Source organism: Silene latifolia, chromosome 10, assembly GCF_048544455.1.
Source record: "Silene latifolia isolate original U9 population chromosome 10, ASM4854445v1, whole genome shotgun sequence".
NCBI classification, from domain to species: Eukaryota; Viridiplantae; Streptophyta; class Magnoliopsida; order Caryophyllales; family Caryophyllaceae; genus Silene; species Silene latifolia.
Window position 1 is genome coordinate 122,721,801 of NC_133535.1, and position 16,765 is coordinate 122,738,565.

The 16,765-nt window shown below is 41.6% G+C and overlaps 2 protein-coding genes across 2 annotated transcripts; one reads left to right on the plus strand and one right to left on the minus strand.

The window, feature by feature from the left end:
• Positions 1 to 2,940: 2,940 nt before the first annotated feature.
• LOC141608136 (uncharacterized) lies at positions 2,941 to 4,565 on the minus strand. Its single transcript, XM_074427493.1, has 3 exons — positions 4,334 to 4,565; positions 4,021 to 4,076; positions 2,941 to 3,936 (listed from the first exon to the last, which is right to left on the minus strand). The coding sequence occupies exons 1-3, from the start codon at positions 4,563 to 4,565 to the stop codon at positions 2,941 to 2,943; spliced, it is 1,284 nt and encodes a 427-aa protein (XP_074283594.1).
• A 5,420-nt stretch (positions 4,566 to 9,985) lies between these two features.
• LOC141605875 (glutathione hydrolase 3-like) lies at positions 9,986 to 16,682 on the plus strand. Its single transcript, XM_074424792.1, has 7 exons — positions 9,986 to 10,325; positions 13,115 to 13,437; positions 14,013 to 14,531; positions 14,780 to 15,015; positions 15,409 to 15,673; positions 15,761 to 15,898; positions 16,234 to 16,682. Exons 1-7 carry the CDS (start codon positions 10,199 to 10,201, stop codon positions 16,504 to 16,506), a joined length of 1,881 nt encoding a protein of 626 aa, XP_074280893.1. The 5' UTR covers positions 9,986 to 10,198; the 3' UTR covers positions 16,507 to 16,682.
• Positions 16,683 to 16,765: the final 83 nt, after the last annotated feature.

The following is a 16,765-nucleotide window of genomic DNA, read 5'->3' on the forward strand; positions in this document are numbered from 1 at the left end:
TGCCAAACCTGCATATGATATTGCGTTTAATGAAAGATATCACCTGGGTTTCTGTAACCTGGGAGAATGATTCTGCTTCTATCCATTTGGAAAAGTAATCCGTCATGGCGAGCATGTAGACTTTGTTTCCTCGTGCTCTGGGTAGTGGTCCCACGATATCCATCCCCCACTTCATGAAGGGCCATGGTGATATAACCTGGTGCAGAGGCTCTGTGGCCGGTGGGCGACATGGGCGTGCCTCGGCAAGCGTCGCATCTTTTGCGAATTCCATGGCATCTTTGCGCATTGTGGGCCGAGTATTCTGCCTCGGTGCCTTGTTGGACAGGCTCCTGCCCCGCATGGTTTCCACATTCTCCACTTTGTGGAGAGCATGCAAAACACTGAGACTCTTCCCGATCCAGGCATCCGAGGTAGGGTCCAAATGAGGGATTTCTGAAAAGAACATCATCAATTAGTATGAATCTGGATGCTCTCATTTTAAAGTTCCTTACCTCCTTTTATCTGCTGGTAGGACGTCATTCTGCAACCAGTCTAGGTAGGGTTTCCTCCAGTCTGGAGTATTTTCTTCATCGCTTTGGTGCTTTGCACACTTTTTCGCTTCTCTTTGAGATTTTAGTGTTCTTTGCTCCAAAGACGTGGACAATTGGTATCGTGGAGATAGTTCCCGTTTTGAAGGTTGCCCCCGAGGGTGGCTAGTGCGTCTGCTCCCGCATTCTCGCTCCCGGGGATTTGCTTGATGTTGAATGTGACAAATCGATTTTCACTCCTTTGCTACATCTAGATATGCCATCATCCTGGGATCCCCGGCCTCATAGCATCATTAACATGGTTAACTATAAGCTTAGAATCACTGCAGACACAAGGTGTCGATTTTCATATCCGAGCCGCTTCGGACCCGGGATTAGTGCCTCATACTGCGCCGTTGTTTGTGGCTTTGAATTCGCATCGTACGGCCTGGACTATGAGGTCTCCCTGGGGTGATTTGAGGACCAGCCCTACTCCTGCTCCTTTAGCGTTGGAGGCTCCGTCCACATGTAGCTCCCATATTTGCTCTCCTTTGTCTTCTTCCAGATTCAGGATGTCTTGTTCGGCCTGGGTGCAGGTGTTAAGCGAAGTCGGACACAAAGTGCCGCGAGCCCGAGACTTTATGGCCGTACGGGGTTCAAACTTCAAATCGTACCCGCTCAAATGCACGGACCATTTAGCCATTCTTCCTGACAATTCTGGTTTTCTCATGATAGTTTTAAGAGGATAATTAGTTATCACATAAATTGTATGAGACTCGAAGTAGGGACGCAATTTATAGGATGCAGTAACTAGTGCAAGGACAAGTTTTTCTAGTGACGTGTACCTGGTCTCTGCCGGAAGCAGAGACTTACTGATGTAGTATACTGGATGCTGTGATCCTTCCTGCTCTCGTACTAGTCTTGCACCGATCGCTTCTTCGTGACCGATAGATACGAGAACGCAGTGGTTCTCCTGCTCTGGTTTCGACGGGAGGGTGGGGTCTTTGAGATAACGCTTCAGCTCCTGAAATGCCTTCTCGTGGTCATCCGTCCACTCAAATCTTTGGCTTTTTCTGAGTATATCATAGAACAGCCTGCATCTGTTCGAGGATTTGGATATGAATCTGTTTAAGGCTGCCACTCTTCCAGTCAGACGCTGGACGTCTTTTGGTTTCTGCGGTGATTCTAGCTGCAGAATTGCTTTTATTTGCTCGGTGCTGGCCTCTATCCCCCTCTGGGTTACCATATACCCCAAAAACTTTCCACTGGATACTCCAAAGGTACACTTCGTAGGATTCAACTTCATTTGGTATTTCCTGAGGGTATTGAAAGTTTCTGCCAGATGCTGGTGGTGCTGTGAAGCCTGCTTCGATTTAACGACAATATCGTCTATGTATACTTCCATAGTTTGGCCTATTTTCTCTTTGAACATCATGTTTACCAGCCTCTGATAGGTAGATCCTGCATTTTTCAGCCCAAAAGGCATGACATTATAACAATAGATACCTCTCTCGGATCTGAATGTTGTCTTTTCCTGGTCACTGGGGTGCATCTTTATCTGGTTATATCCGCTCCAGGCATCCAGGAATGTCAACATCTCGTGGCCTGCAGTAGCATCCACCATGGCGTCTATGTGTGGTAGAGGGAACAGATCCTTTGGGCAAGCTTTGTTTAAATCCGTGAAATCGACGCAGACCCTCCACTTGCCATTCTTCTTTGGGACCACTACCACATTGGACAACCACTCCGGGTACTTTACTTCACGAATCTTTCCTGCAGCAAGCAGGTTATCTACTTCTTGATTTATGACCTGGTTTCTTTCAGAAGCAAATTTTCTTCTTTTCTGTTGCACAGGTTTATAGCTTGGATCCACACTTAGCTTGTGAGTTATCACACTTGGGTCTATCCCTATCATATCATCATGTGACCAAGCAAAGCAATCTATGTTAGTTCTTAACAACCGAACGAGTTCTTCACGAATTTTACCTGTACACTCAGATCCAATGAGAACAGTTCGTTCTGGGTGCAGCGCGTCCAGGATGACTTCGTCTAGTTCTGCCTGCTGAGGCTCAATGTAATCGTCCTGGATGCGCTGGCTCTGTAATTGCTATGCGGGCGAACCGGTTGTTGGCTTCAGAGCCACCTTGTAGCAATCCTTAGCTTTTTCCTGATCCCCGCGTATTTCTTGCACCCCCCAAGGTGTTGGAAACTTCAGGCATTGGTGGTACGTTGAGGGAATTGCTTTCATCTCGTGGATCCAGGGCCTGCCAAGGATTACATTGTAAGTAGAGGGCCCATCAATAACCAGATATCTTACCTGTTTGTTTACACCCCCGGCGTAGGTTGGGATGATGATTTCTCCTAGGAAGTGCTTTGTTTCGCCGCTGAAACCAACCAAGGGAATTGCCTTCTTTGCTAGATGTTTCTCGGTGAATCACATTCCTTTGAGTGTTTCCATCATGATCAAGTTGACGGAGCTTCCGGTATCCACCAGGATCTTTTTCACCTTGCAATTTCCTATGGGAAGCGTGATGATTAGAGCATCGTGGTGCTGCTCAGGAGCAGATCCTGCGTTTGTTTCGTCGAAGGTGACTGACGGCAGATTCTGGTGGTTAACCCTGCAAGAGCTTTCTGGTCTGTCTCCCTTAGTCCTAGTTGCGTGCCTCTTACCTGCTGAGTAGGTCAGCCCACACAGCTCTGATCCACCTGTAATGACATTCACAGTTCTAGAGCAATGAGGAGGGGGAGATGGCAGAACCTGATCCGCTGAATTTACTCTGGTTGAGTTTCTGGGTAGGAGGTGATCCAGGTTTCCTTGGTCGTAGTGGAATTTGACTTCCTTTCTGAGGGAGTAACATTCATCGATGTTGTGGGTGTTGTTGCCGTGGAACTCACACTTCTTGCCTGTGTCTCTGCTGCTGGGGTTTCCTTCTGGAAGTTTTGGCCATCTGACTCTGCGTCCCAGCTCCTTCAAGGCTTTGAATAGTCCTGCAAGATTGGTAGTGAAACCATACTCACTTACTTTCGGAGGCAGATCTGCTTCGCCCTTTCCTTCAGAATTTCCAGAAACTTTATTCACGCTCCTGCTGTAGGGTTTGGATCTTTCGCTCTTCTTCTCTACTGGAGCCTTTCTGGATACTGGGTCTGAATCATAAGTGCCTCTTACAGGTGCAGAATCTTCCTCCAGCCTCATGACAGCAATTGCCTTCGATTGTACCTCCTCAAAGGTGGTGCACGGATGCATGGTTAGGTCTTTGTATAGCTGTGAATCCTGGTGCAACCCTCGGCGGAAGGCTTGTATAGCGGTTGCTATATCGCACCTCGGAATTGACACCTTCTCTTTGTTGAACCGGTTCAAATAATCACGGGTAGATTCCTCAAACCCTTGCACTATCCGGTAGAGGTCACTGGTTTGCTTCTCTGGCTTTCTCTTCTTTGTGCGAATCTAATCTGGTTGAAGGCATTGACTAGGTCGGCGAAGCTGGATATGCTTTTATTAGGTAGACCGACGAACCACTGCAGGGCTGCTCCTGACAGCGTTGACCCGAAACCCTTGCACATACAAGCTTCCTTTAGAGATCCAGTTGCGGTTATCACCATCATTTTCTGCTTGTAGTGGTTGATATGGTCAAGTGGATCTGTGGTTCCGTCGTAGAGTGTCATAGCTGGCGGCAGACATCCTTTAGGAACACCGATTAGAGCTATATCATCCACGAAAGGTGAGTCTGCGTAGCTATCTCTGGCTGCTTTCTCCAGCGGACGGGCAACGCCTGGTATCTTATACATTAGCTCCCTCAGCTCCTAGTATTGCTGCTCCAGCGAATTACCTGCTCCTGCAAGAGGGTTAGAAACAGGCGGGAAGGAACCAGCAGGTGTACCTCCTAGCCAGGGTGCTCCAGAAAGTTGGCCTGGTGCTGGATGACTGGTTACTGGTATTGCACTAACTATGGATCCAGACTGCCATCCTGGTGTCTGCTGTGATCCGCCGATCCGTGCTCCATCAGAATGAATCCAGTTGCGGGTGGGAATTGCTGCATGCGAGGACAGTCCAGTTGCCATCCTGGTGTCTGCGTGTGCGGGGTACACGAAAAGAGTGGAAGGTCGAACTTGACGGGGTGCTAAACGGTGCGTTACACTGTTGTCTGTTGCAGAGATCGGGTGGATTATCGAATGACGAGACATCCCAATCCTCTTGGCTCGATTGTTTCGCTGGGTGCTACCCCTGCAAGATCCAGCCTGGTACCTAGTTCTGACGGGATTGGTCGACCCGATCCTCCACTGCTGGTTCTGGCTGGAGCCTCTAGTGTTGATGCTGGTTTGGACTGGACTGCTGTCACGATTTGAGCCATCATGTTCTGGTTGTCCTTCCTCAGGTCCTCAACGGCCCGACGCAGTGTTCATCCCCCTGAATCATCACTGCGCATCGGATCGAGCGCCGAGATCCTGCGCCGGAGAACTTCGCGCCGAGCTTTCTGGTCGGGCTTCGGATCTTGCTTCGCCTCCTCTGCTGGGGCTGCTTTCCCTATTGGATCTGGACTGACTGGGTGCACCTGCTGCCTTCGGAATCTGTGGTGGCTTCTGAGGCTGGGGCATGGCTCTGGTCGACATGCTGACGGGGACCGTCTGGCCGACGCTGGGATGCATCACGATCCTGCGGATGCGAAGTAATTCTGCTCCGGAAGAAGATGGGGCCGACATGCTCTGGCTGCTGGATGGGTTCTGGCTGGTTCCAGACATGGTGACGGCTGGTTCGGTCTTGCGAGATTTGGCTATAGAAAATGATCACTATGCCCCACGGTGGGCGCCAAACTGTTTTGGTAAAAATTTACCGGTTATGAATATTTTATGTGAGTGACAGTGATTAATCTAATGCCAATTATGTTTTAAATGCGACGATAAGAACAACGAAATAAAGACGAATGAAAAAGAATGACACGGAGGATTTTTGGTGACGCGGAAAACCCGGTGTGGGAACAACCGCGGGGGGAGTCGGAATCCCACCAAATTTGCACTATGATCGAGAATAATATGCCCAAGTAAGGAAATACAAGAATGATTTTAGCTAGTGAATTATTGCCAATAGTAGACGGGAATTTTGAAGGAATTGTGTTGATTCTGCTCGAGTTCGAATGCCTCCAATGTCTCTTCTCTTTGCTTTATATAGTCTTTAGGAATAGGTTTGAAGTGGGTAAGCTTCCTCCTGCCTCTGCTCCTAGATTCTTGGTCGGTTGCCATGAAAATAGGTAGTGGTTATTTGAAAAGGTCAAAACCTAATCCTTTTCTTTCTTCCATGCGTGTGATTTTACTTGGCCCAACTTGTGTATGTTATTATTTTGATCCTGTGGTCTTGAACGCGCCACCTCAGCTATCCCTCTCTCTTTTCCTCTACCAACTATTGTATGCCACGTCGTCCCTTGATTGCCACCCTTTTCGCCAGTAAAACACTGCCATGTCACGGATAATAAAATTCCATTTTTATCCCTAACAATGGTCTTCACCCCCATGTTCGTCCCTTGTGGCTCCCGTCACAAGGGATGTGCACATTAATGATCTGGGTTCACTCGTTGCGTTGAACGGGGCTTTAGGTGACAAGGTTGTGGTCTACCACTGGCTAGGGTGGGTTAAATGTTGCGATGGGTAATATGGCAGGGCTACTCACTGCGGGGTGTAGTCGTGACCGGGCTGCGGTTCGGTCAATGTTTCTTGAAGTTGGAATTTGTGATTGTTACAGGGTTGGATTGGATTGGCTTTATTTTCTGTTGATTATAATTGATTGTATGGTTGACTGACCTCTTCAAATGTTTTCAAAACTGAGGTGTGAAGGAAACCACCCATATATTCCCACATGTGAGTGTCCCATATTGATAGAATGGGAGATGAGTGACCACTTTATAAGGCAATGGGTTACTCCCTCTATTGCCAATTGGTTTTAATTAGAGTGGAACCTCCTTGGGCTTATGAAGCGAACTCTCTGTCCTTCATTTGGGTGCGGCCCAGGCCTGTTACATGATTTACATGGTATCAGAGCCCGCGGTTATTATCCTGGGTATAATGAATAAACTGGGCCTATTATTCGCAACCGTTGAAAAATAACACGGTTTGCTTTAATGGTTGGAAGAGAGGCCTAATTGTCCCCCATACCGATTTAACTGGGCCTCACATATGAGGGGGGAGTGTGGAAAAAAACCACTCATATATTCCCACATTGATAGAAGAGGAGAGGAGTTACCACTTTATAAGGCAAAGGGTTATTCCCTCTATTGCCAATTGGTTTTAGAGTGGAACCTCCTTGGGCTTATGAAGCGAACTCTCTCTCCTCCATTTGGGTGCGGCACAGACCCGTTACATGATTTAACATGAGGTAATCCATTGGAGAATGGCGAGCAGTGGATTGAGCAGATGTGATATGTTGAGTTAGCTGCGGGCATGGATGGGACACCGACGATTCACTTAACTAGCTTCCACTGTCATGTTAAACATTAGATGATCACTTTATTTTGGAGTTGAATTTCAGTATTAGATTGTCGTATTTTGGCTTTCTAATCGGCTATTTATTTTAATTAAACGTTCTTTTATGATCTATTTGATATACTTTACCTCGGGCAACCGAGATGGTAACACTTTCATTTGCTAAGGTAGGCCTTGGTAAGACACTTTGGTAGATGAGGGTGATACAACCCATGTAAAGCCTGACCCGCCTCAAACCCGAACCCACCGAAAATCTGCAGCGGGAGCTAGGGGCGAGCGCCTTTCTTTTTCAAGCCAAGAGAACGTTCTATGGGACTGTGCAAAACAATGACACACTTGGAAGCATTTTTGGATCAAAGTGAAACTCAGGAAACCTAAAAAACTCACAACAGTCTCAGAATTTCAGGTCTAACTTCAGATAATCATATCTGGAGTTTTACATGGCTAAAATTTATGTTCTTTATATGGATAAAATTTTGAAGAAGTATAATTTCCTATGGAGTTGTAATCAGCAACTTTAATTGAGTATATGTTTTACAATCAAGCTTCAAAGACTGCCACGCAGGAATATAATGCTGTTTTCTGAAATGACCTCTCAGTGTTTAAAATTCAATAACTCAAGATTTACTCAATAATTTTGGTTTCTTCTTTTTTGGAGGGGGACGCTAACTTCCTTATCATTCATTTGAGATATCATGGGTATTTTTAGCCAACGTGAGTTGGGAGATATGAATTTTCAAAGTTGCTGCTACTGCACAAGAGGAAAACATCCAAATCTGACATGTTCTTACACAAAAATCTAAATCTCAAGTTCTAGGCCACTTCTGGGGCTAATTCTTTTTGGAGATGAAAGCTAACATCATTATCTTTCATTTGAGCCATCATAAGATATTTAAATGAACCTGAGAGAAGAGATATAATTTTTTGAATACAAGGCAGATGTGTGAAAGTTGTTGTACAGTTCAGCCCTGACCCGAACTCACTCAGAGGCCTATAACTGAAGATCCAGACATGACCTTTGAATTATTCAAAGTGGAGGAGAGAGCTATTTAATTTAGCTTTCATTTGGTATATGGGAGGCTTCCTAGTTCCTCCTGAAAATCAAGTTATGGCTCCTACAAGAAATGTCTGATTCCAGAATGCTGTGAAAATGTATGTGTGGCATTTGTGTGCAGCAAGGGCCTTCTTGTCCATTTGTCCTAGCTTGAATGTCACGTCCAGGACCCTTAAATAATCTCAAGTATTTGAGCATCAGAAAACAAGAAAAGGAGACTCTTACATGTGATCAAAAGCAGTTTACTTTTGAGGAGACACAATGAAAGTGACAGCTTGTCCTCTTCTTCTCCTTGTCTCCTCTTTTAATTTTTGTTCTCTACTGTAAGTACCAGCTTTGGGTCATAAAAGAAGACACTACAACAGCACTTATTTGTCCTTAATAGTTGACATTCGAATTCTATCAATTTGTCCTCTTACTTTATTCAAAATCAACCCTTAAATTAAAGGAGTTTTACATCAATGGTTAGATTTCTTCTTAAGGTTTTTATAAAGGGTCATTCTCCATTGTAATATTTAGATTATGATTAAATTAAAAAAAAACTGAGAATTTCTTCTCAAAACCAAATCTTTTCAACTTGTGCTAGTTTGTAGTTGAGAGTCAGGTATGATAACATCATGTGCTTAGAATGTGGGTGTTGATCAAAGTCTGTTAGTGAAGATAAACAATTCTGTGCTTTGACTGTGAATTGTTGTTTTAAATTGGGTTTACCTGTGCTTAGTCTGTGGTAAATTTAATTTAATTTGTCCAAATTGTTAACTTATTTTCCTGTGAATCTTCTGTGGAAATTAAGTTGATAATTATATCCTTTTATTTGTTGCATTATATACCAAAAAAATCCCACAAAAAGAGTGTTTTATCTTCTGTTTTCAGCATTCACATTTCAGATTTGCAATAGTCATGTGGATTGTTGCATCCCATTGAGCAAACCTCTTAAAATATAAGAAACCCCCACCATGACACTACAAAAGCCCCTTCTCGTGTCACCTTTTGCCTGGCTGACCCACCCCCCTATCAAGCTGGTTCCAGATCCCCCAAGCCCAGCCCGTCCCCTAGCCCGTTTGGCCCGCATGCTTAACCGCCCCAAGTGCCTATCTCTTCAAGTATATATTATTTACTTTATTTTATATGCTATACGGTTTTCCGAATATAATTCATCCTCCAATAAAAACCTTTGTCAAAAAATTATGGTGAACTATTAGGGTGAGATTATCAGTAAGACTCTTCCAAGTCTTAAGACTCTGTCACATCAGCTTTCCACTAACTTTTATTATTTCTTTATTGTTCAGACTCACCTCGGGCTTACCTTAAACTTTATACATTATCCGTCAGACTCACCTCAGACTCTACTTTTCCACTTTACTCCTTTTTTTCACAAAAAAGAAATGACACATGGGATTCATTCATTGATTAATTTTCCTTTAAGGTGGGGTCATGACTCACCCAAAGTCTTAAGTTGAGTCTTGATTTCCAATACTCAACTTAAGACTTTATAAAGACTAAGGTAGATTATTAGTAGCCTTGAGTGAGTCTTGTCTTAAGACTTACCAAAGTTTTGTCTCAAGATTACCAATAATTTTACCTTTAACTTATGGACTTCATGCAGATTTGTTATTCACCTCTTAAAAGAGAAATAAACAATTATACTCATTTGTTTTTTTATTTTGTGGATTGGAGCTAGTTTCTTAAAAAGAAAAAAAAAGGAAAAAAACAACTATATTGGCCATATTTATTAACTACTAATCATGGTTTTAACATCTATTTGATTGTAATGTTACCCACCTATTGTAAATGAATTAGTAACTACTAATCAAGTACATCTACATGACTACATACAACCTACGTATAAGAATGCACAAATGAGATAGTGGGCTTATAAACAAGTCTACTTCACAAATCGGTAGTATCCCTTAAGATTCACGATTCCTTAGCAAACCACAAAAACCAACCCATATTTGGACCCTACCATCTCCACGTTATTGAAGTACAGTATAAAGTAAAATACACACCAATTACAAAGTTAACCAAAACAGATCATCAATCATCATCATCATTTACTTAATAATCATATGCTCCACGCACTTCAACCAAACAAATTAATTAACACAAATTCAACCCTTAACATAATCCTCATATTTTTCCAAAAATATAGAAACAAAAAAAAAGGATTATGAAAATGGGAAGCCATGAAAGCAATACAGAAACTCCTCTTCTTCATATCCATGATCCTGATAACAAGCAGCACAAATTTTGGGGAAAATTTGTGTTTTTCCTTCTTGCATTGCTAGCTATAACAAGTGAGTTTTTCATTTTATTATTATTTTGTGTTTCATCAAATATACACACTTTTTGAGTATAGTTTGACTTTGGAGTTGTTGTTGTTGATGATGATATAATACATAAGCACTGGTATTAGCTCACTCCGTCCTATTCAGTTGTTACTTTTTTATATTAGGAATGTCTTTGATGGGTAACTTGATCCTACACACTCAAATTGTTCCACAAACCATAGGTAAACAAATAATCGGGATGAAAGGAGTTGGATGTTAAAATTTTAGCTCGAGGTACAACTTCATGATTTTCTCTATTTTTTTCCGATTTACATAGAAAAATTGGAACCCGGCGTATTTAATATCACCCCTTTCATTTCGCCACTGATGTGTCTAGGAATCAAGGGAAGGGAAGAAAAGGTATTGATTCTTTTGGGTTTGGATTTGTGTATATACGTTCCTATATTTTTGGAAAAGTGATGATTATGAATTTCTGATTTTAATTTATGTGCTTGTTTACTTGAGCAAATTGTCATGTCATAGTGCTTTTTATCAAGTCCAGATACATTCTGAGTTAATCAGCCTATCCAAATTCTTCTTTCACACTCATGGAAATAAGACGGACAAATATGTAACTATTCTAAGTTAAAACATACTCCCCTCGGTCCCGTTATTTGTTGTCATTTTTTATTTTGGTAGGTAGTATTATCAATTTTTTTGTTTTGGGTTAAAAAGTGACAACTTTAGTTCTAATATTTTATCATTAAATGTGATAAAATGATCACTTTTTATCATAAAATATTGACATTTTCTTGTTTTATGTTGAGACCGTTTTAAGGGAGACGTAATCCCATAGTATATTGCTGATTAAATTTCTGATGGAATCTGAAATATGACAATCAAGGTGGCAGTTGAAAGTTAGGTGCCAGTCTCCACCTTTTAACCAACTAGTATTGGAGATTCATCAAATTAACCTTGTAACTTTGTAAGTATGAAATACTATACTGTATGAGAGTTAAACGGGTAGTTTGGCGGTTCGGGTCTTGCCTAGGAACGGTTTGAGATTTGGCTACTATTGGGTCGACATCATTGTTAGGGTTGAGTCAATTTAACTTCATCATTTGTGCAAATTCTTGTTTAAGACGGTAATATTCGACTTAAATTTAAACCTAGTCAAATAAGATAGACAAGATAAAAGGAGGATGCATATAGAGTAGCTAGAATCCTCTCCCGTTACTTGACAGTCCAGTACTCATTTAACAAAGGAAGGAAGGGTAAGGTAATCATTTCAACACGTGTGTAATCTCTCCTCTCTCACACAAAAGTATTGGACCTCTCGTTAGACTATCTCCAATCATGATTTTTTCCCTCCTCATTTCACTATGTCTTATCACTTTTTACTCATCCACCTCATTATTACTCAATTTTTCAATTTACAATCAAAACACTCCTTCAACCATAATTTACTCTTATTCCTCATCCAATTATTTTTTATCATTTCTCTCTCTCAAAAATCTATTCCAAATACCATCAATATTGATTTCTATGTGTAGAGAAAAAAGAAATGAATATTTGTGCAATATAATTTTCATAATTTTTATTTACAAATTTTAGAAGTAAAAAAAGATGTAAAGAAAAATAAAAGTCCTACATTATCTCTCCACTGCACACCTCACTCTACTTATTTACTCTCACATATTCTATAGCGGAGCCCCACACACACTGCACGTCCTCTTCAGCTAATTGTTGAGCTGCTCACATATCCTCAACAAAATGAGGATACGTCCTCATGATTGGATGCTGTAATTTAGCATTCCTCAATATTTAGCCTAGTGTGAAACTCATGGTTGGAGGTGCTCCTAATGGAGAGAATCCTATCACCATATAGAGTTATAGAAGATTTGTCTTATATATGCAAGTAAAAGTATATTTGAATCGTTTTCATTTAAAGACGGATACTGCGTGCTAAGTTCAACTTACCGTATCATTTATGGGTTGGTTAATTTTTGTGTTTAACCATTATTGGATCTCCTTACTCTCCAGTTACGGACATGTAATTTGGAATAACATTGGTTAAATCAATTGTTTTCTCAAGATAAAATTACTAGCAAACTCAATTGACTGAAATCTACTTCATTGCCTCGGAACCTCGTCGAAAGTCGGTTCAGCATTGGGCTTACTTGAAAGGGAATAATCGAAACAATCTATTTATATATGCAATTATGCATATGAATTTGCTAAAGTTAAGAGTCCTTAAAGATAAGCAAATTCTCATTGTAGACGAAAACATTGTATCTGGGGCAAAATATGATTCATTTTAATGATAAAATGTTCACAGCTTATATAGTAACTTTTTAATAAAAAAAATGGTATTTATATTTTCTTGTAAATAGGTCATAGTTACTCCGTCTTAAGCTTAAAACTTGTGAAAGGAATCTTGTACTACATGTTACAAAGTTCAAAATGAGCACGTTTATTGCATAAAATCATGTTAAACTAATTTCTTATTTCTGTCACAATCTGGTCCAACATGTGACATAAGTAGTCATATTAGGCAAAAACATTTGTCAGACTAATGAGAATGAGATCCCCACCTTGAATTTCTACATTATCCCCTACTCCTGGAAAACATAGCTTCTGCCGAGGTTAATTAATTCTTTTCCGAGAAACCGAAATTAGTCGGGAAATCGCAAAAAATAACTCATTTCTTAGTATCGAGAAATAACTTCATATTGTCGAGATGAAGATCGTTGGAAATTGTCTTTCTCTGATGTTATACATGTGTGTATTACATCTTTTATGCGACTTCCAATTAGGCCTCGCCTTTACGAGCAGCCGGGCAAGTTTACTGCAAGTCAAGTTCAGTGGGAAGGTACAATATCATAACGCGGATATTGTGGAATCAGAGGTTGGGGTTGTGGCAGCTGATGACGCTCGCTGCTCAGAGGTTGGAGCGTCGATGCTCAGAATGGGTGGACATGCTGTTGATGCTGCTGTCGCAACAGCGTTGTGTGTTGGGGTGGTAAATTCTATGGCCAGTGGGATTGGTGGTGGAGCTTTCATGGTTGTTCGGTCAGCATCAACTTCCCAAGTACTTGCCTTTGATATGAGAGAAACTGCTCCTGCTGCTGCTTCTGAGGTTCACTACTACCACTATCTTCCTTTATTGTTTTTTGGCCTAAAATGAAGTCCAAGCGTCTCTCACAAAACTGACCTTATATGAACCAACCCGACCCAAACTGGAAAGAAAAGCATGAAATAGACACTAACCGGAGTTGACCCAATCTGAAACTAAAACAAAGAATTTAATAGCCATGACTGGAAGATGGCCAAATGACCGCACCAGTAACGACTTGGCCTAAAATTGAACCGCACACTTACAGACTTAAGCCTCTAAATGAACTGACGTCAATAACACACCTCAAAGACCTGACCTGTAATGAGTTAATGACCCATCCAAAACCCGACCCTGGTGACAGAGTGGCCTAGCTGGGTGGCTGGCCGGTCGTGTAACTTGTGACCCCAAAATGATCCTGATTATAAAAGCCTAATCATCTAACATAAGACTCCCTATGAATGGCAAAGAGAAAAACATTACACAAGAACAATCTATAATGACAGTAACAGAAGCACAGGAGTAAATGTGCAGGAAGTCGGAAAAAGTGGTGACAGTCTCTCAAATGACGCTAACTATTGATGTTCATAACAAAACAGAACATGTACGAGAATGATCCTGGGGCCAAAACTTTAGGTCCTCTGGCAATGGGTGTGCCTGGTGAGCTGGCAGGCCTACATGAAGCATGGAAAAAGTATGGCCGTCTTCCATGGCGAACTCTATTCCAACCTGCAATACATTACGCCAACAATGGCTACCAAATCTTTCCCTATCTAGCAACTTACTTGCAAAAATACCAAGACAAAATCATGGCTGACCCAGGCTTACGACATGTTTTCGCGCCAAATGGGAGAATGCTCAAGGTAGGAGAGACGTGCTATAACAAAAAGCTTGCACAAAGTCTAGAGGCAATTGCTGAGCTAGGGCCACAAGCCTTCTATAATGGCATAGTCGGTGAGAAGTTGGTGAAAGATGTGAGAGAGGCCGGAGGTATTCTAACAATGGAGGATCTCAGGAACTACAAAGTCAAAGTGACCGATGCTGTGGGAGTTGATGTTATGGGGTATAAGATTCTAGGGATGCCGCCTCCTTCCAGCGGAACCGTAGGACTAGCCATGGTAAGTTTAAGTTTTGGTAACCTTCGAGGAAATTTTCCGGTCTTCTTTTCCTATGTTTCTTGGACTTGGCTGCAAGAGTCAAATGCAGATGCCTGACAGACACAGCTATATTGCTGCAGCCTCCGAGTGTCAAATACGGAGTAGCATTTTTCACCTTTTGAATATCTGATAAAATCTAAGACATGTTTTTAACATATCTTTTTGTGAAGAACTCAGTTTTAACTTCTTTTATTTTTGGTGGAAAACAGATTGTAAACATTTTAAAGAACTATGGGAGCTCAAAGGCACTTGGAGGATCTCTTGGCTTACATAGGCTGACTGAGGCTATAAAGCACATGTTAGCTATCAGAATGAACTTGGGTGACCCTGCCTACGTTAATGTTTCTAAGTATGTCTCCGAAATGACTTCGCCATCTTTTGCAGAGAAAATTTGGCACAAGATTTATGATAATACAACTTTCCCTCCTCAGTACTACGAGGGCAGGTATGCAAGTATTAATTTCAACTAAATTACCTAGACGCAACTAAACCTGACAAAATGAGCAAACCTAGTGACTAGCCCTAAACCGATCTGACTTAAGACGTGAATAGAATACCTCAAAAATGACATGACCCAAAAATAACCCAAACTAAAATGAAATGGCCGAATTCCTCAGTAGAACAAATGAATAAACCCACCCTTCATAAACACTACCTGAAAATCAACTTATTCCAAATGGGTGGCTAATCTGATCGGACCCCAGAGTGCAATATAGCTGAACTGCCAGAGGAACAGAGGAACACACGTATCTCGCTAAATAACCCATTGGCCAAGCCTAGAGTTAACAACTTGACACCAACTAAATAATCTCGTCTTAAATTACGTATATTTTCACAGGTGGAGTCAGAAGCAAGACAATGGAACTAGCCATTTCTGCATTGTTGATGCAGAGAGAAATGCGGTGTCGTTAACAACAACAGTAAACTATCCTTTTGGAGGAAAGGTGCTATCTCCTTCCACGGGGATTGTGCTCAACAACGAAATGGATGATTTCTCGACTCCAACCGAAGTATCACCAGACGAGCTTCCCCCAGCTCCTGCAAATTTCATACAACCCGGTAAAAGGCCCTTGTCGGCCATGACTCCCCTCATTGTTCTAAAGGTAAATGTCAAAGTTAACATTGTGAAAGGATCCTCACTCATTCCTCGAAAGAACTCTGGCCATATCTTTCATTTTGTGTATTGTCAGGATGGGCAGTTGGCTGGGGTGATTGGTGGTAGTGGTGGATCAAACATAATCGCAGCAGTAGCTCAGGTTTTCATCAACCACTTTGTTCTAGGAATGGACCCTCTTGCAGCTGTTCAGAGTCCAAGAGTCTATCCCAAGGTTTCCTCTATTGTTACTTTTCTTTCTGGGTATTATCACTATTTTTTTTTTACTCGTTTATTTTCCTAACAATTGTAAGGACTAGACTTCTCAAAGTGGTCGGACAGGTTGAATTTAGAATGGGTCAAAATACTGGGTAAAACCATAAAAATACATACTGCTGGTGATTTAAATGGTCAAGCTAACATTTGACAAGGTCTAAGCCCTGAAGTCAGAAAAAACTCGGATCACTTGGTCACCATAACTACTCAATAGAATTAGATTTACCCAACATAGTAAAAATGCAGAAACTAGTACTTGCAGCTTTGACAAGATTGAAATTTGATGTTATACAGCTAATGCCGAACGTCGTGAACTATGAGAATGTGACAGTGATCGACGGGGAGCATATAGAGCTTCCCGAAGAGAGGAGGGCTTTCTTGGAAAAGAGGGGTCACAAACTGAAGCCAGTAGGAATTCAAGCAATATGTCAGCTTATCGTTCAAACCTTCGGAAATCCAATTGATCTGGGCAGGAAACATGGGAGGAAATCTGTTGGGAATGTAAATTTTGGAACCCTAACTGCGGTATCTGATCCCAGGAAAGATGGGAAGCCTGCAGCCGTGTAAAATTGCAGTTTTTCATTCATTTCAGCACCCTCTAATTGGCAGATATTCTCACTCGTTAGTATAAGGTATTTTTCGGGTGCTAAAGCATAGTGAAAATAGCATTCTTGTAACATAATATCAAATCAATTATATAGCATAATTACCAGCAGTACAATAAAAAGGGAGTTTTTGTATCATATATCTTATGTTTCTAGTTTCCTACGAATGTCATATATGGACCATCAATTATGAAACCGTAGTTTTGCTGACATTCTTGAGA